Source organism: Bos mutus, chromosome 10, assembly GCF_027580195.1.
Source record: "Bos mutus isolate GX-2022 chromosome 10, NWIPB_WYAK_1.1, whole genome shotgun sequence".
NCBI lineage: Eukaryota > Metazoa > Chordata > Mammalia > Artiodactyla > Bovidae > Bos > Bos mutus.
The window spans coordinates 85,689,109-85,708,962 of NC_091626.1; the positions used below are offsets into that span (position 1 = coordinate 85,689,109).

Sequence of the window (19,854 nt, forward strand, 5' to 3'; positions counted from 1 at the left end):
CTGCTGTCATTATGATTATATCCCCTGGCTTCCCAGGAGGTATTGAAAGGTTGTTGAATCACGCAAATACACCGGGATTCTTGGCCCCCGGAGGAGAAGAATTCAATCCAGGGCCAGAGACGAGGCTTGATCGCTCAGAGCTTTTGTGTAATAAAGTTTTATTGAAGTATAAAGGAGATAGAGAAAGCTTCTGACATAGGCATCAGAAGGGGGCAGAAAGAGTACCCCCCTGCTAGTCTTCAGCTGGATGTTATATAGTCACTAGCAGTCTGTTAATGAAAGAAAGGAATGTCTTAAAATTCAGAATGGCACCAGGCCCCTCACCCATAAGATGCATTTTGGGATAATCTTGGCGCCAAATGGCTTATCCTGGGCCATAAAATGATTAACTTGAATCTTGAAGAAGGGCAGACCACCATACAAATAGTTTCATTTACATAGATTAGGGGAACAATATCTGAGTATAACATACTGGTTTGTCAAGTAGGTTCTGGGCCAAGAGGCGGAACCGACTTGGAGACAGAGTTTGGGGTAAAGGCATAGCACATTAGCATAGCTTAAGACAAACATTTCCATAAGAAAAAGGCATTGGTTATCTCTAGGCTCGAGAATAGCTAACTTCAGGCGAAACCAGGTGTCATTATGGCAACACAGTATTTTAAGAGGAACCTCCCTTTAAATTTGTATAGAGAAGGAAAAAATATTGCTAGTTTGTTTCCTCCTGCAGCTTAAGAGAGAGAAAAATGTCTGACATTTGCAGGCTATTTCCTCCATTTGGAGACCCCTGGCCTTCCTGCCTGTTACCCTCTCAGTATAGGCTATTAAAGAGGATTTGGCATTCTTGGGCTTGTTTGCCTTCGAGAGCAAAATTGCTGGCTTGAAGAAACACCAGTTTTCAGCAGACAGAATTCCATGGTTGCCCTCTCTCATACCCTCGCCTGGTGTAATGATGGAGATTTCAGCCCTGCTGTTTTCTTCACTTGAAAATGCGGCGTTTACCAGAAGTGTGGTAGTCTAATCCCTGTCACACAAGTCTGCCGCAGAATGTAGAAGACAGTAGAGCCACCACAGAAAACACTAAAAACGAAACCATTTTTGTTTGTTAGTTTGTTCAATGTATGAAAGCTCACTGCAGTCAGGCCACTACATTTAAACCCTTATCGTGGACTACAGCTGATTTTCATGCGTGTCACAGTTTGACATTCAGGAGTCCAGTGAGTCCTGTGAAGGAATGCTGTCTGCTCGGAACCTCACCTTCCATTACAACAGAGCCCTGAAACCAGCTGCATTTCAAAACCTTCTATCTGGAAGACTTATCAGGGCTTTGGCCTTGAATGGAATGTCTTCCTCCTCATATTTGTGAAACGAGTGTGTGTGTGTGTAGGAGCGTCATCTCTCCTGCGGTTGTTGATTTAGGAGAACCTCCCTCCCTCTGTTTGTTTCGTCTTCAGTCCACTGAAGTCTCCTCTCAAAGGGATTGTATGTGTGTATGTTTGATATATACGCCTATAACTATTTTTGTAGGGAATGAAAAAGAGCCGAGGAGATGCAAAAAAAATCGGTCCTCTCAAATTGGCTGCTCTAAATGGACTCTCCCTGTCTCGACTGCCGCTGCCCGATGAGGAGAAGGACGTGCCGGCCAGAGCCACTAACGATGAGCGGGTACGTACGGGACCTGGCCGCCCGCCTTCTCGGGGACGGCCGAGGCTGCAGAGCTGCCTTCCTGAGGATCTGCTGGATTTTCTAAGCCATTTGATAATCATAAAGCAGTGTTAACAACTTTGTAATCTGGACTGCAAAACTGGTGCAAGCTTATAGCTAATGCCTCAATAGATAATTTCGGGCTAAACGTTGATTTTTGTCTGTTGGCTTTTGGCTGTCGTTCTTTACCTTCTTGTGGCTGTAAAGGGAGAGGAAACCAGCAATTGCGTGTGAGTACTCACAGGAAAGAAAGACAATGACCGCTGTCCTGGCATCGAAGGCTTTTAACAGTGAACAGCTACTGAGTTCCTCAGAACTTTCTTTGTGACTGAGACGTATTTGCTGTGAGGTTCTATTCTGTCAAAATTAGGCAGGCATGAATTATGCTAAGCAAAAATTACTTTGCTTACACCTGGATCCTGGAGATAATTTCCAACATGGACTATTGTTAGTGTTTTGTGTCATATTACAAAGTGGAAGCCCTTGTTCATAGAAGTTGGAATTAATTATCCTACTCTAGGGTTTACTGTTCTCCAGGAGAACTTTCTGTTCTTAGGGGGTCAGGTAATTAAAAAAAATTTTTTTTATATTAAAGTATAGCCAGTTAACAATGTTGTGATCTTTTCAGGTGGACAGCAAAGGGACTCAGCCATCCACGTACATGTATCCATTCTTCCCCAAACCCCTGTCCCATCCAGGCTGCCACCTGACATTGAGCAGAGTTCCCCATGCTATGCAGCAGGTCCTTGTCGATTATCCATTTTAATTATAGCAGTGTATACAAGGCAGTCCCAAACTTTCTAAGGGGGTCAAGTAATTGACTATAGATTTAGAGAAAACGAATTCAGTGAATTATTCTAGAACAAGTTTAAACAGAACTTTGCATTCTATTTCTCACCAAGAAGATTATTTCATTTGTCCTTTCTGTGTAATGACTTGTTAAATTTAACTTTGGTTTCATGTAGAATTTTCAGTATTGGGTAACACTAGACTTGAGGCAGAAGGCGAGTTTTCAGACGTGCAGTCAAGATGCCGCTGTGTGTGGCATGGGACTGCAGTCATATTATCTCTCGCTCTGTGTTTTCCAGTGTAAAATTCTGGAACAGCGGTTAGAACAGGGAATGGTATTCACAGAATATGAAAGAATTCTTAAAAAACGGCTAGTTGATGGCGAGTGCTCAACAGCACGCCTCCCTGAAAACGCAGAAAGAAATCGGTTCCAGGACGTGCTTCCCTACGACGACGCCAGGGTGGAGCTGGTCCCGACCAAGGAGAACAACACCGGCTATATCAACGCCTCCCACATCAAGGTGAGGGGAGTGTTAGGTAGGATGGTGGGGCAGAGTCCTCAGTTAAATCATTAACACAAGAGTGGCGAGACTTGTTTTCAAAAAACACCCTTGTTTTGAACCATTTTGACACTGTTTTGCAGGCTGGGAAATCCGTACCCCTGGGGGGACGGTGTTTGGTCCCTCTGCCCCCAGCATCGTCCCCAGGACTTCAGGGCCGCTCATTTGTCTGCCTGGAGCCCTTGGTGCTTCTGAATCTGAAGCCCTCTCTCTAGCTCACAGGTTCTCAGGAGCAGCTGAATGGCTCCTTTTTCCTTGTCGTGCACCTCCGTGCATTTTGATGTGACACACGTGTGTGTCGGATGGTGTCACCAATGCCGTGCCTCACACTGGAGCTGTCTGCGCTCTTTGCCCACTCTTTGCTTTTCAAACACCATTTTGTTCTGTGGGCGAGTGGTGCTGCTCCCCACGCCGCCCCGGCCCCGAAGCAGGGTGATGCCGTTTACCTGAGGTAGCGTTACGCCCAATAAAGTGAAAAAAGGGATGGTCCATACGAGGATGGTGAGAACAGCCAGAGGCTCTGTCTTCTCCGTCCCCGCAGCCTCTGTTCACACTGGCTGCACAGTCAGTTCCTTACTCTGGACAGAAGATGTTTCCTTCTAGTGAGTGAATGAGAAGGTGTCCACGATCAGGTGTTATCTCTCTTCTTTCCCACATTTTCTTCAGCTTGCAGGTGACGTTGGATGAGAGCCATTTCGCAGTGAGACTTCCCGGAGACCCAGCAGTCTGCCCTTGACAGGCTTTGGGAATCTGTGCATAAGCTTTTTATTTCTAAAAAGCTTTTTATTTTGTATTGAGGTGTAGCCGATTAGCCACGCTGGGATAGTTTCAGGGGCTCAGTGAGGCAACTCAGCCAGACATACACAGGCAACCATTCCCCCAAACCCCTTCCCTGCAGGCGGCCACATAGCTCTGAGCAGAGTTCCACGGGCAAGCTTTGTTCTGTAGGCAGCGCTAGTGGTAAAGAACCCATGCGCCAGTGCAGGGGCCATAAGAGGCCTGGGTTCCATCCCTGGGTTGAAAAGATCCCCTGGAGGTGGGCACGGCCCCCCACTCCAGTATCCTTGCCTGGGGAATCCCATGGACGAGGAGCTTGGAGGGCTGCAGTCCATGGGGTTGTGCGGAGTCGGACGTGACTGGGGTGACATATTTAAAAACGGAGCATTTCTTTGGAATAGCGTATCCTGTCTCCTGTGACTGGATGGGTGAGAGTTGAATGCTGAGGCTCTGTGGTGGTATTTCAAGATCTTCAGCAACAGCAGGAGGAATTCTTAGATCACCCCCTAGCGCCGTGTGGGCCGCTGTGCTGACCTCCGAGTCAGGAAGGGCGTCGCCCCTCCTGCCCCCAGCCCTCCCCCTGGTCCTTGTTTGCTGTGGGGCCTGGGGCCCGTGGGATGCGGCGGTGTGACTTGGGCTGCGGTCTTTGTCCCAGGGTTACCCAGGGCACTCAGGAAGCCGTTAGGGCCATCACTCAGTAGTGGGGGAGCGAGATCTAACCCCATGTCCTGACTACAGCTCTCATAATTATTAGAATGTTTTCAAGGAGGTTTTCAATCTTAAGTGGAAATTTAGTATCATTATATGGGGTGATCCTGACTCAGAAGTTCAGAGGTGAACTCCTTAGGTAGTAAGAGATTCCCTGCCCCCGCCCCCAGAAGTTTGACACTTGACTTAGGTTTTTGACTTAACTGCTTGTACTTGATCCTAGTATGTATGGTGCTTCACGAGGGAAGGTTGTGTTTGAACTTTGGGGTGTGCTGATGCTGGTGTTATTTTTATAAGAACCAGCACTAACGGCAGGAGTAACAGCCACTTACCGAGACCCTGTCATGTGCAGGGCATTGAGTATACTGACTTGAGTAATCCCAGCAACATGAGGGCAGGGAGTATTTTTATTGTGCAGATGAGAACTGAGATTTGGAGAGATTAAGGACATTGTCCCAGGTCACATATAGATGATATATAAACTCATAATGCTTGTGCTTATAGGAGTGTCAGTGATGGAAATTACACTAATAAGGAAAAAGAATAAGATGAAAGTCTTTATCTAAATAGTTCAGTTTGCTTTTTAAGTATTACCATGAACAAATGTATATGCATGTGTTATACACACACACACTCATTTTTTTAAATCCCTAATTTCAGGTCTCTGTCAGTGGAATTGAATGGGACTATATTGCCACTCAGGGACCACTGCAAAATACCTGCCCGGACTTTTGGCAGATGGTGTGGGAACAGGGAATTGCGATTATAGCCATGGTGACGGCGGAGGAGGTGAGGACTCACTTCTCTTCCTTGACCTTCTCGCGGCCTCAGACGGACAGTGACGGTGACGCTGTGCGTCCTGACTTCAGAGAAGGGGGCGGGGGCGCAGGTCCGAGTCCCGGTGAAGGGGCGCCCTCGGCCGGCCCAGCGCGTTTCTGAGACGGATCCCCGTGAAGGGGCGCCCTTGGCCGGCCGGGGCCGCGTTTCTGAGCGCTCTGTCTCTGACAGGAGGGCGGAAGGGAAAAGAGCTTCAGGTACTGGCCACGCCTCGGCTCGAGGCACAACACCGTCACCTACGGGCGGTTCAAGATCACCACCCGCTTCCGCACGGACTCCGGCTGCTACGCCACCACGGGCCTGAAGATGAAGCACCTGCTGAGCGGGCAGGAGCGGACCATCTGGCACCTGCAGTACACCGACTGGCCCGAGCACGGCTGTCCCGAGGACCTCAAGGGCTTTCTGTGTAAGCGTCTGCGCTCCCGGCGCCGCGAAGGCCGCCACAGAGGCAGACCTACAGAGCCTCTCCTTTCCTGCCTCTGTATTGTTGCATGCGAGGCTGGGCTTATTATAAACTGAAAATTGCAAGCGTTCAGGGGAAAGCTTAGTGCAGAGGTTTTACAGTATAACTTGGATGGTCAGCAGCAGGCAGTTCCTGGTCCCTGAAGAGTTTTGCATTTTGCGGTTGAGAATAAACGAGAGCCCCGGTAGAGGCAGGGGCTCGCCGAGACCGCACTGTCGGCCAGTAGCTGGGCTGGTGCACCGGCTCCCGGTGCCCTGCGCGTGGGGCCGCCTTCTCAGTAGGCCTGATCGGCCTCAGTGCATTGTGTCTGTCTGTCTCATCCGTGTTTCACAGCATACCTCGAAGAGATCCAGTCTGTTCGACGCCATACAAACAGCACGAGTGAACCCAAAAGCCCCAACCCCCCGCTGCTGGTCCACTGCAGTGCCGGCGTGGGACGGACAGGCGTCGTCATTCTGTCGGAGATCATGATCGCCTGCCTGGAGCACAACGAGGTGCTTGCTCCTCTGTGGGCGCGGGGAGAGGGGGGCCGGGCGCAGGGCCGGGCAGAGAGGGACCCCCGCCCCCCGTGGCCTGCCAGGGCTTTCTGCACAAACGTCCTCGGGCTTCTCTGCGGGAGACTCCGAGTAGCCAAGAGGCTGCCTGCCTGCAGCCAGGGCCCCCAGGGCCGCCCCCGCCCCGGGGTCTCGGGGAGCCGCGCCCTCACCCCACTTCCCTCGCCAGGCGCTGGACGTCCCGCGGGTGCTGGACATGCTGCGGCGGCAGCGGATGCTGATGGTGCAGACGCTGTGCCAGTACACGTTCGTGTACCGCGTGCTCATCCAGTTCCTCAGGAGCTCCCGGCTCATCTAGGCCCCGCGCTCGCCGGGATGGCCACGGAGGCGTTCACAGCTCGGAAAGGACGGAGACGTGCTGGCCGACTCGCGCTTTCGCTTCCACAGGTGCCGCGTCGGGCGTAGGTGGCGGGAGGAGCGCGGGGCGCTGCGTCGGATGAGCCGCAGGAGGAGCCGGGCCGGGCGAGGTGGAGGGGCCGCGCCGGGGCGGACGGTGCCCGAGGGCAAGGCCGCGGCTTCCCGGCGCCCCTGTGTGACTTGCAGCACTTGCACACATGTGGAGATTGTATTTTCTCGATCAGTTCTCTCTATTTTACTAAAGCTGTGCTGGGCAATTCTGGCAATCACTAAGGCGTATAGTTTTCTATCTTAAGCTAGTTTTTGATAATGGAATTTTATTTTATGACGAGAATATTTGGGGTTTTCTTGTTGAGAAACTAAACTTTTCATGGGGCTGATCCACAGATGTGAGTGGTTCTTGGATAACTTTGTATTTAAAACCATGTTATTTTTTAAAAAAACCCTTGGGTACTTAACAGTTAAGTTACCAAACCCAAAACTACAACAAGAATCCAAAAGTGTTTATTTTTGAAATATAGAAAGCATTTTTATATTCAGAAAATTTTTTAATCCTAAAAGTTCTATATATTTGTACTTTCTATATTTTCCAAGCAAGAGTTCAACTCATTAAGGTACGGAAATGAGTCAGTTACTGTAAGTTAACATGGGGCATAAAGGCACATTTTTTTAATACATGTATGAGAATAATCAGATTCACTGTTTTTTTTTCAGTATTATTCATAAACCCAAATGTGTTTGATTTTTTTTTTTTGGTTGAAAATGAAGTGAAAACAGTTGCATACGACGGTTTTAAGCACTTTTTTTGGTTGCAAACAAATCTGTTTTTAATATATATGTTGCTTTGTAGGTGAAACAGTACATAACAGCAGACATATTGAAAGTGTTTTGGAAGGGATCGGGGTGAGAGTACAGAGGATGAGTAGGAGGCGATCGCATGCAGAGGAGGCACAGGGCGGTAAATGCAAGCTGCCTTGGTCTTTACAAAGCTCGCAGCGTCACCTGCACTCAGACTGAGCCGCCGGGCGGAGCGGGGTTCGGGAAGAGTGGGTGACCCCCCACCGTAGACACCCCGGGGACTCAGGGCCTGTCACGGGTAACAGCTCCCTGTGTTTCCTTGAAGTTCTTCCACCTACAACTCTTTCTTTAAAAAAACAACAAATCAGGTTTATATTATTATTAAAAGAAGCTGTGAAGAGGCTTTGTTTTCTTTTGGCTGAAAGAAGGGAAGGGTTTGTTAGTAGTCTCGCCTCTTCTCCCAAAGCACAGCCCACACCTGTGGGGCCACGGGAGATGACCGTGGTGTCCAGGATGTCCCGGGGTTCCCTCGCCTCACTCCTCTAGCTTCACCCCTGCGGGCGTCTCGGGTTCCCCCTCCTCCGAGCCCCCCAGACCCCTTTTAGGCCCCTCCCCATGGGCAGGGGGATTGCGAAGGGCTCGTCCCTCAGGGCCGAGGAGGTGATGGAGGACTGCCCGCACGTTCAGCTGAGGAGCCCTCTCTTAGCTTCCGGAGGCCGCTTCTCCAACACGTCAAGCTTCCCAAACCTCAAACCCAGGGTTACTTCCCCCAGTGAACAGTATCCGAGGGACGGTTCCGATGCCCGGGTTCACTCCTAAAGCGGTTCTGCTCACTGTTGTCACCACTGAGTCTGTGGTTAGCTGGGAGACTGGGTTTCCTTCAAACATCGTGTCCCTGCCTGACTCTGTCCCAGAAACCAGCCGCTTAAGAGGAAATGCAGATGGCATCAATGAAAGTGAGTGTTGAAAGTGGGCCTCTTTCTCACTTGGTAACGAAGAATTGATTTTAAGTCTGAAATGATTTTAAAGAATAGACCCAAGTGTGGATGTTCAGAGCGTGCCCCCCAGGAGAATGGATTCAGAGTTTTCATTGCAGTGGTCCCCATCTTCACACCAGGTAATGGACAGGTGTGTTTCTGACACTTTTTTCTTTCATTGGTACTTTTTTTTTTTAAATGCTTTTCTGTCAGGTTTAAACATTTTGAAGTGTCCCATTGACAAGAACATATTGTAAAACAAAAATTTTAAAGAGTAATATATGGTATGTTTGTGTTCCTGTTATAATTTGATTTTAAGAAAATTATGAGGGCTAAATTACACTGTATAAAATGTCACTCTTAAAACTCGCATGTTTGACATAGCTTCTAAGATCCATGTAATTTTTTTGTGTCCCTTTTGAATTTTTAAACTTTCAATGAACAGTTAGAGAATATGAAAGTATTTCTGAATAAAAATAAATCTACATTTCTGGACTTCTGGAGTAATATGATTTTCAAGGTCAAACTGTAGAACATCGTGGTTTCATCGGCTCAGCATGTCTGAGTTGAGGATTTTCTGTCTGCCAAACTTACACAGTGCTTCAGTATTTTAGTGTCTTTTGTCTGTTTGTTGATATTCTTAGTTTCATATCAAAATTAGCAAAACGTGCATTTTCGCACAGAGTAGCTTACAAGCCAGTGTTTCCGCTGACGAGTGCTGCCTCTCTGGCATCAGCTCTCCTGAGCAGTGGGCTCTTCAGATGAAACGCTCTAGTGGATAGTTTTGAACACGGAAAGTGTTTGTTTTAGAACCTCATTTGGAATTGCAATCTTCATTACTTATTTTCTTCTGGAACATCCATTGTGAAACATTCAGAAAACCCTAGAATGTAGCCTTCAAACCACGTTGGCAGGATTGAGACAGCAGCTGTGCTTGCCCTGAAGCTCCCGGGAAGACCAAGGCCAGGACCGAAGCCCCGAGGAGGAGTGAGGATGGGCTGACGGCAGCACGGCACGGGCAGCCTTTCTGCTGCTTCGTCGGGAAAAGACGATAGTCCTTTCAAGTGGGTCGGTAACTTACTGTTCACAATATTAAGGGAATATAAATGTTCTCACTACATGTAATATAAAACTATATTGGGCTTCCCTGGTGGCTCAGATGGTAAAGAATCTGCCTGCAATGCAGGAGACCCAGGGTCGAACCCGCTCCAGTGGTCTTATTAAAATATAAAGAACTACAGTTTATTGTAAATCATTTAAAAAACCTCTGTGGGAGAGGGTGGGAAGATTTGGGAGAATGTCATTGAAACATTGAAAATATGAAACGAGAAGTCCAGGTTCAGTTACGATGCTGCTGATGCTTGGGGCTGGTGCGCTGGGAAGGCCCAGGGGATGGTTTAAAAATCATTTGATTTTTTTAAAAATAAAATTAAAAAAAAAAAAAAAAAAAAACTTTTAAAGGGAATTCTTTTGGATAGACATTTAGGGAATTTGCTTTCTATCAGCATTTCAGGTAGAAGAAGCTAAACTATCTCTTTCCAGTTTAAAGTTTATTTAAATGGTCTAAATTAGAGGGGACCCTTTTTTTTTAACTGAGGGACAGACACTTCAAAAAGAGAGCTAGGTCCATTAGGAATTTGGGAAAACAATTCTTGAAAGAACATGAGTTTTTCAAAGTCCTGCAATAAGAGCTTCATTTACCCTAAATATCTATAATTTAAAAAAAAATCAGAAAGTTTGGTGGTTTAAGGTTTTCATGTGTTAGGGGTGTGTGGACAGAGGATTTTAGAAAATAATTGAAAGGGTCCTTGGGTGGTTAAACTGGCATAGTACAGGTAGTTCCCAAATAAAAATTATGCTCTAAAAGTTCCGATGTATGTGAAAGTATTGACAGTATTGTCTACAAAGGGAAATATTACTGTAGGTGGGCCCTAACTCTGGTTTGTTCTCCCAAAGCTTGTTGAAACCACAGGGGTCTGAAAAGGTAGTCACACCCTCATCGTCAGTACTCACACAGGGCAACCTCCTCCCCGCTGCACCTTGCGGGCCAGAGCACAGGACCAGTTCTGGTTTGCCCGGCAGTGGGGCCTGGGCCTCAGCACTCGACTGAAGTCAGATTGATGAGTGTTTCGTGAGGGAGTTCCACGTCACGAGTGTCCCATCGTTTGTCTGAGAAACTTGAGTGGTGTGTGAAGGTCAGGGACAGGGGTGGGTGAGCGGGGTGCCGAGAACCCCGTGAGGGCGCTGGGCGGAGGCGGGTGAGCTGGCAGCACGTCCCCGCCTTGTCTGCTTCTACTGCGTGTCTGCCTTTGGGTGGTCCTGGCCTGGAGGAGGAGGGGACCCTGGTCCTGGGCCAGGGAGGTGGCGGGAGGTCCGCGGCCCCCAGCTGAGGACACGGGAATCCCACGGTGAGTGTCCCCACAGCTGGAGTGTCTCTAGGTCACACGTGTGTGAGGTGGGCCTGGTTGGTGGCGTATTTCTAGAAATATGTAAAATACTCATTTTCTAAAAACTGGAATAAATCTGAACTTTATCCAATATGTTGCTGGGCTCACAAAGAGATAGTAAGCGTATCGTTCAGTTGCTTAGTCCTGTCCGACTCTGCGACCCCATGGACTGCAGCACACCAGGCCTCCCTGTCTACCACCAACTCCCGGAGTCCACCAAACTCCAGTCCATCGAGTCGGTGATGCCATCCAACCATCTCATCCTCTGTCGTCCTCTTCTGCTCCTGCCTTCAGTCTTTCCCAGCATCAGGGTCCTTTCCAATGAGTAACCATATACTTATTTTAAATTATGCTTTTAATAACACAAATAAATACAAATGAGTGACAAGGGAATAATTGGACTACCTGTAGACATAAGAGATGCAGGTTCGATCCCTGGCTTGAGAAGGTCCGCTGGATTAGGACATGGCAACCCCGTCCAGTGTTCTTGCCTGGAGAATCCCATGAACAGAGATCCTGGTGGGCCACAGTCCGTGGGGTTGCAGAGTCAGAAATGACTGAAGCAACTTAGCACACAAGCATGTGCATGGAACTAACAGTGTGGCTAACGTGCTGTTGGGAAGTTTTCAAAAATTACTTACTAGGTAGATCTTTTGAACATGATTCTGTCCATTAAACATGACTTTGTGGTGTGTCATATAAAAGGACCATTTAAAAATCTCAAAGATGCCTTGGCTTTAAATCTATAGTGCCCCCACACTGGCTATAGCTGTTCATGATGCCAGTGTAATGAATCTGCAATTTTAAACTGACTGGTAGGGGTTTTAAAACTATATAAAGCCCAGTCCTTTATTTCGGTTGTCACCACCAACATTTTGAGTGCTCATGTGTATTTTAAGTTCAAGCTCTGAAAGCTTAGTGAAGAAAAGATGTATTCATTCTCAGGAGCCGGTCTTTACTGACCAGGGAAGTTCAGACGGTTGGATTATCTGGGTTATCCCGGACGTGTGTCTGTTGGCCCTCACGTTTTGGGGTAGACTGATGTAATGGTGATGGCCTTCCATCTCCGTATGCTCCTTTATCAGCTGAGGAGAACTGAACAAATAAACGAGGTCACTCATCTTTCATAAGAGTTGCAAATATCACAGGTCCAACTGCTCTGTCATAGATGCTACGAGAGTCTCCAAACATCTTTTTCTAGAAATTTATTAGAAATCACATGAAATTAATGGGCCATTGAATGAGAAATATTTATTGACAAGGGATTTAATCTTAGAGTTAACTGTCCTGAAGGGATCTAATGGGCTTGTACTTTTACTGGAATAATTACCATACTGGCTCAGTCTGGACCAGACTGGAATCTAAGTTCAGTCTTCCCAGTCTAGGAATCCCAGGTAGTGGAATCCATCTGTCAATGCAGGAGATGTGAAAAAGAGCAGGTTCCATCCCTGGGTTGGAAGGATCCCCTGGAGAAGGAAATGGCAACCCACTCCAGGATTCTTGCCTGGAGAATCCCATGGACAGAGGAGCCTGGCGGGCTGCAGTCCCTGTGGTCACGAGAATCGGACACCACTGGACACGCACGCACTGTGCTGTTAGCCTAACAAATGCCTGAAAAAAAGTAAATGTTCTCTACAGGTGACGAACATTTTCAGAACAGGCTTAATAAAAACGAGATTAAAAAGAAACCAAAATCTTAAGCCCACAAAACAAAAAGGTGAAAGAAAAAACAAGGAAAAAAATGCTATAACTTGTGAAACTTGTAGATTAGTAGTGCTTTGGTGGGTTTTATTTGCATAGTTTGGTTTTGTGGCTCAATAGAGAAGTAGAAGTAGTTGTACAGAGATGATTCTTAATATTTTTGAAGATTTTTCTGTTAGTGTGCGTTTAGACTCTCCATATTAGATTTTTTTTTCAATTCTATATTAAAAGTAAGCAGCTTAATTTCTTATTGTAGAATTGAGCTATTACACAGTTATCAGTGTATTCAATTTCTAAACACATTGAAAATGAGGGGAGAAAATAAAAATATTTTTTAAAGTATTAAGCCTTAAAAAACTTGAACAGTTAAACCTTACTCCGAAGGTTGGCACTGGGCCTTTAGAATATATTTGTTGCTTTTTACTGTATTCTCAAGTAATTTTTTACATTAAAATATAAAACAGCTTTTATCACGCGGACGTAAAATGTTTTCCTGTGAAGCCACGTCAGTGTCTCCCTCGGCTGTGCTCGAGGGGGATGCTCCGAGTTCCAACAGTCCTACTTGGTTCAGGTGAAGATTGCTGCAACGAGACAGGATGTTGTTGTGTATTTCTTTGTTACAAACTGAAGCAGTCCAAACCCCACCCATAGCAAATTAAGCAAAGCATAGTTTAAAAATGAATATCTGGATAATAATATATTTAAAAATTCAGGCTGCTGTTACTATGACTCAAATGTCCGCAGAAACTTAAATATTTAGAGACAATTTTTTATGAAATACATTTTCTCAGAAAGTTCCCTATAATTCAAGCAATGCATTGGGAATTCTGCCTTTTCAAAATCACATGGTATATGTAGTTGTCGCGTATTTTCTAGTTTAAAAAGCAATTTTATGTGGTACTGTCTGGTGATCAACAATGTAAAAACAATATATAATGTATAATCAGAAGAGCTTAAATCTGAGCTGCCATTGGTTTGTAAAAGTGTGTACATTTAATAGGCAAAAGAGTTTGAATGAATGTGATAAATGTGAAGTGAATATATTATAGTCTATTTTTTGCCATAAAATAAATATTGTAGCAAGATATTATATGTGTGTGAATAGTACAATTACAGCTGTTTTGTCTATTTTTTTTTTCATTTTAGTTCTTATTGCAAAGGTATGTAATTAGTCCCAGTTCTCCAATGGTTTATTTTAAATTATGTTCCAGACAATAGATGTTTCTTTTAGTCGTTTACAGGCATCACACATTTCCACCATCATCAATCACTTATGAGTTAGAATGCCTCTTGTCAAAATAGCCAACTTTGTTAATCAGCACATTTGTGGAACAATTAATATATTTGAAGAATAAATATTTATGTACTTCCCTGTAGGTTGGCAGAGCTCCTCACACAATCATGCCTGTAGTGCAACTTGTTGTTAGTTAAGTGTCCACTTCACTTATTTTGTTGTTCAGTTGCTCAGTCGTGTCTGACTCTTTGTGACCCCATGAATCGCAGCACGCCAGGCTCCCTGTCCATCACCAACTCCCGGAGTTCACTCAAACTCACGGAGTGGGTGATGCCATCCAGCCATCTCATCCTCTGTCATCCCCTTCTCCTCCTGCCCCCAATCCCTCCCAGCATCAGGGTCTTTTCCAATGAGTCAGCTCTTCGCATCAGGTGGCTAAAGCACTGGAGCCTCAGCTTCAGCGTCAGCCCTTCCAGTGAACGTTCAGGGCTGATTCCCATTAGGATTGACAAGGTAGTGCGATGTGTCATTAGCTGAATGTCCACTTCACTTATTAACGGGCTTGTTTTTGGATCAGCAACAGCAACACTGAAAATGTGTTGAAATCCAGATTCTTGAAGTATATCCCATGTCTAAAAATTCTGAATCAGAAACAGTATGAAAAAGTCATAAATGTTCAATATAGACCACAACTTGGGATTCATGACATAGCCAAGCTACAGTCAATAGGTTGACTATGTCTTTATTTAGACCATTTTTATTAGGTTAATGATATTTACAATCGTGGTCTACTGATGGGCCCCCAAAGATATCCGTGATCTAGTCCCCTGAAGTTATGGATGTTTTACATGGCAAAAGGGACTCTGCAAATGCGATTACATCAAGGTTTTTGAGATGAGATTGTCCAGGATTATCCAGGTGGGCCCAGAGGAACCACGGGGTCTTTCTCAGAGGGAGGCGGGAGGGTCACAGTGAGCAGAGGCGTGATGAGAGAAGCAGAGGTGAGAGATTTGAGGATGCCACGCTGCTGGCCTTGACGATGGAGGCACGGGCCACAGGTGAAGGGATGCAGGCAGCCGCTGAAAACTGGAAAAGGCGAAAAACACATCCCCAGAGCCTCCAAGAAGAACGCAGCCCTGGCCAACACCTTGGCTTTATGACTTCTGCTTCCAGAACTGTAAGTTGGGAGGTTTTATTTTAAGCCATTGCATTGGTGGAACTTGTTACAGCAGCAACAGAAAACTTATAAAATAATATTCTTCACAGGAAAAACAATGGACAACTCACCTTTTAAAAAATTGTTTCCATTTTTTAAAAACTTGAGGTATACTTGACTTACAGTATATGTGTTTAGGTGTATAACACAGTGATTCCCAATTTTAAAGGTTACACTCCAGTTATGGTTACTAGGAAACACCGGCTGTGTCCCTGTGCTGTATAATAAACCCTCGTTGCTCATCTATTTCACACCCAGCACTTCGTGCCTCTTAGCCCCCTGCACCTGCGTAACCCTCCCCCCACCCCTCTCCTGGCTGGTAAGCACTAGCTTTTTATATATGTTTCTTTTTTGTTATATTCCCTAGTCTGTTGTATTTTTTAGATTCCAAGTGTAAGTGATACACAGTATGAGCTTTCTCTGATTTATTTCACTAAGCATAAAACCTCCAAGTCTATCTATGTTGATGAAATGGAAATTTTTCATTCTTTTTTATGACAGTAGTATTCCATCCAGAGAAGGCAGTGGCACCCCACTCCAGTACTCTTGCCCGGAAAACCCCATGGACGGAGGAGCCTGCTAGGCTGCAGTCCATGGGGTCGCTAAGAGTCGGACACGACTGAGCGACTTCACTTTCATTTTCATGCATTGGAGAAGGAAATGGCAACCCACTCCAGTGTTCTTGCCTGGAGAATCCCAGGGAGGGGGCAGCCTGGTGGGCTGCCGTCTATGGGGTCGCACAGAGTCGGACACAACTGAAGGGACTTAGCAGCAGCAGCAGTATTCCATCACACACACACACACACACACAAATACATATTACATATATATACTCACAACACATCTGCTTTATCCATGCATCTGTTGATGGACTCTTCGTCCATTCCGCGTCTCAGCTATTGTAAATAACCCTATGAATGTTGGTGTACATGTATCTTTCACTGCGTGACTCCTTTTATTTGGGTATACCGTCCGCAGTGGAGCTGCTGTGTCCTGTGGTGGTTCTGCTTTTCGTCCTCGAGAGCCTCCGTACTGTTCTCCGCAGTGACTGTGCCAATTCCCACTCCTGCCAAGTGTTCGAGGATTCCCTTTTCTCCACATTCTTGCCAGCACACGTCATCTGTGGTCTTTGAGAAGACGGCCATTTCGACAGATGTGAGATGCTGGTCTGTTCCAGGGGCTGGGTCCGGAGGCTGGTGTCAGGCCATCCACGTGTTGGTCCGCGGGACTCAAAGAGCTCGCACGGTGGCTGTCCCTTGGTGAGCCCGCTGACGGGTGAGGCCGGCCCTGGGGCCTGAGCAGAAGCCCGGGGGCGGGGGCGGGGCCTGGGCTGGTGGCGGGGGCTCAGTCCCGTGTCCTCTGGCTGAAGGCCTGGGGCTCCAGTCCACTGCTGTGCGCTGGGGTGAGGGGCCAGGACTGGGCCCACTGCGGGGCAGCACTGGGCTCCAGGGCAGCTGTGGGCTCAGGGGGATCTTCAGGCAGCCTGTCTAAGGTCCCCTGAGGAGGGCATGGCTCCCCACTCCAGGATTCTTGCCGGAGAATCCCCTGGACACTGGAGCCTGGTGGGCTACAGTCCATGGGCTCGCAAAGAGTCGGACAGGACTCAGCGACCAGACAACAGTCTGCAGGTCAGTGGGGCTGTGCCCCTGCCCTGCTGGCCGTTTGGCTGAAGTGCCCCAGTATTGGTGCCTTCAGGCTTGTGGGCAGGGGCAGAGTTGGGTCCTAAGGCTAATAAGCTAGAGACAGATAGATAGATAAAGTAGCTCAGTCGTTTCCGACTCTTTGAGGCTGCATAGACTAGCCCGCCAGGCTCCTCTGTCCATGGGATTCCCCAGGCACGAACACTGGAGTGGGTTGCCATGCCCGCCTCCAAATAAGCTAGAGGGTGGATTCCAAAATGGTGCTGGCTGGCACCAGCGCCCACGTGGTAGAACAAGCTCCCCGCATGCTGCCGCCAATGCCTGAGTCCCCAGGGCAGGCTCCCGCGGCCCCCTGCCTCTCCAGGAGACTCTCCAGACTGGCAGGAATGTCCAACCCAGACTTCATTCCGATTATTGCTTCCACCCTAGGTTCTGGAATATGAGATTTTGTGTGAGCCCTTTAAGAATGGGGTTCTATTTAGGACTGAGTTTGAGACTCCTGGGAGCCAGCTATGCTGGCCTTCAAAGCCCAGACATTCTGGGCATCCATCTTCCAGGTGCAGGACCCCTGGGCTGGGGAACCCAGTGTGAGGCTCAGACCCCTTGCTCCTCGGGGAGAGCCTCTGAAATTGTAACTCTCATTGGTAGGTTGCCCACCTGGGGGGTATGCGATTTGATTATATGCAGCTCCCCCCTCCTACCCATCTGTGAGTCCTTCTTTATACTCTTTATACCTTTAGGTGGAGAAGATCTTTTTTTGTAGGTGCTCATATTTTTCATAGGTGTTCTGTAAATAGTTGTAATTTTGGTATGCCCATGAGAGAAGGTGAGCTCGGGGTCTTTCTACTTTGCCATCTTGGCCCACCTCAACCCACCTGTTCTAAAATCTTGGAAGGTGAGTGTGGAACCCTAGCATCCAGGACTGCTAGGCATTTTTGCCTCAAAACTTGAATGTTGGTACAGGACAGTTCTCAAGGGAATAAGGGTGGCTTTTGGAGCAAAGCTTTCTTTACCCCAATTCAAAGTGTCTTCTCCCTGGCCTTGGAATTCAACACACGGCTTTGTTTTGGTGGGGATGTGCCATTACCGGATGCCCCTGCTGCTTTTAAGAGTCTGGGCAAGGCATCATGCTTGTGAGCATCTCCTATCACCAGAGTGTGAGTTTAGCAGACGGCTTTCCAAGACTATACTAGCACATGAAGGGTGATGAGGGGTCCGCACTTCTAGGTGTAGATTATTTAACTTGTAATTTCTAAAGAGCCTAAGAATTAAACTAATGTTAACTTTGGCATATTAAAACTAAGAGAAATCTTTGGATCATGTAATCTGAACTCTTTTTAAACAAAGGCCCAGAATAAAGTAATTTGTTGGTGACCACACAGCTAATTCAACCACTTGAGGAATTGTCATCTTGCCCCATAAAAGCTATTCTGATCTTTTCTAATTGTTTTCACTGGGGGAAAAAAATGTGACTTTTTAAAGCTTCTTAGGAGAATGCTAATTTATATTTTAAACCATTTGAAATGTGAGCAAATGACATTTTCATGTAATTTAGCAATTTGCTACATTGCTCCTTCTAAATGGGGAATTTGCCCTCTGAGTGTAAAGAGAGGAGGAAATATCTGTCCTGTTTCCCTATAACCTTGTCTAGAGCTAAACATCCCCTCCAGGTCAAACTGTCTCAGTGCATGAACAAATGCATCCGTTCTTTGAGGATCCAAAGAGAAACAGGTTCTTTCTCTTGAGAAGCCCAGCGCCAGGACGGGAGACCAAGTGCATTCTAAACAGTATGATAATTTGCACGGCAGACGTGGAAGGTCTCACCCAGAGCAGGGGACATCTGTCGGAGCAGCCGCTCAGGGTCCCCGTGTTACTTTCCCTCTGGGCTGTCAGTGCAGGCCCCAGGGGCCCCAGAGGGAGATGGTGTTTGGAGCGGAGGGCAGGTGCAGGGGCAGAGAGGGGAGGGACCTATTTGGGAAGAAGCAATTAAGACGCCGAGGATGCTTGGGCGAGCCTGGCGAGAGATGAATTGGGAGGAAAGCATGACTTTATAAACAAATGCAAAGGCGCCTGTACCTTTTCTGGTTAGCAAGAGGAAACTCAGTTTGGCTTGTGTTTTAAAGAAGGGAGTGTGACATGGTCTATTGGTCTGTTTGACAATAACAGTAGCAGCCTGTGAGTCTTTCTCTAAGAACCTGTTTAACTTCTTACAACCCTGCAATGAAGGCTCTGTAACTACCCGGTTCAACACATGAAAAGCAGGAGGAAGGTTAGTAACCAGCTTAAAGTCACAGCTCATAAGGATCAAACCTGAGCGACTGGGCTCAAAACACTCATCAATGACTCTGCAAGTCAGAGAATGAGCTGTAGGAGAAGCGGAGGGAAAGAAATTAATCTCTGATCTGAGACTAAGCCAGTGTTTCCCAGACTTAACCATTTACTTCACCTTTACAGAACCTTGGGCATCTGAGAACCACTTTTAATGTTTCTTTAAACCAAAAAAAAAAAAAAAAAAATTCTTTAAACCAGCTCATCTCTTTAAATTTTACAGGGAATCCTGAGGATAACAACAACAGAATACCCTAAAACATATAGTCAGGATGGGTCATGGGGTCAGAGACAAGAGGCTGTACCCAGAGTTGGAAGGCAGAGAAGACGGACGTGTCGGAGCACGCAGGGAGTCTGGGGCAGGGCTCCAGGTGGGGAGGTGCAGCAGGAAGGCGGTAAGCTCCAGCGGAGGGGGAAAGGGGGTGCGGGCTTCGTGGTGGTGAGGCTGGGGCGGAAGGCAGGAGCCCTGGGGGCTGGAGGAGCGGGGGAGCCCGTGACGGGAGATCCGGGCGGGCGCCAGGAAAGGTCACAGAGGGTGAGAGAGGACTACGGGGTGCGGAGCGGAGTGAAAGGCGCTCAGTCGTGTCCCACTCTTTGCGACCCCACGGACTACGCCGTCCATGGAGTTCTCCAGGCCAGAACACCATGCTGGGCAGCCTATCCCTTCTGCAGGGGATCTTCCCGACCCAGGGATCGAACCGGGGTCTCCCACATTGTGGGGCGGATTCTTTACCAGCGGAGCCACCAGGGAAGCCCATATGCCTACT

At 47.3% G+C, this 19,854-nt stretch overlaps 1 protein-coding gene across 6 annotated transcripts in view; it reads left to right on the forward strand.

The window, feature by feature from the left end:
- The window catches only part of PTPN21 (protein tyrosine phosphatase non-receptor type 21), a 77,584-nt gene extending 68,568 nt beyond the window's left edge, over window positions 1–9,016 (forward strand). For 5 of the 6 annotated variants that reach the window (XM_070378402.1, XM_070378403.1, XM_070378407.1 and 2 more), the window contains 6 exons: window positions 1,525–1,662; window positions 2,790–3,011; window positions 5,196–5,324; window positions 5,544–5,778; window positions 6,169–6,329; window positions 6,559–9,016. In XM_070378402.1, the coding sequence (XP_070234503.1) occupies window positions 1,525–1,662; window positions 2,790–3,011; window positions 5,196–5,324; window positions 5,544–5,778; window positions 6,169–6,329; window positions 6,559–6,687 (1,014 nt within the window). In that variant the 3' untranslated portion in view covers window positions 6,688–9,016. The remainder of the gene's footprint in view (window positions 1–1,524; window positions 1,663–2,789; window positions 3,012–5,195; window positions 5,325–5,543; window positions 5,779–6,168; window positions 6,330–6,558) is intronic. The other variant, XM_070378404.1, reaches the window with a different exon arrangement.
- The last annotated feature ends 10,838 nt before the right edge of the window (window positions 9,017–19,854 follow it).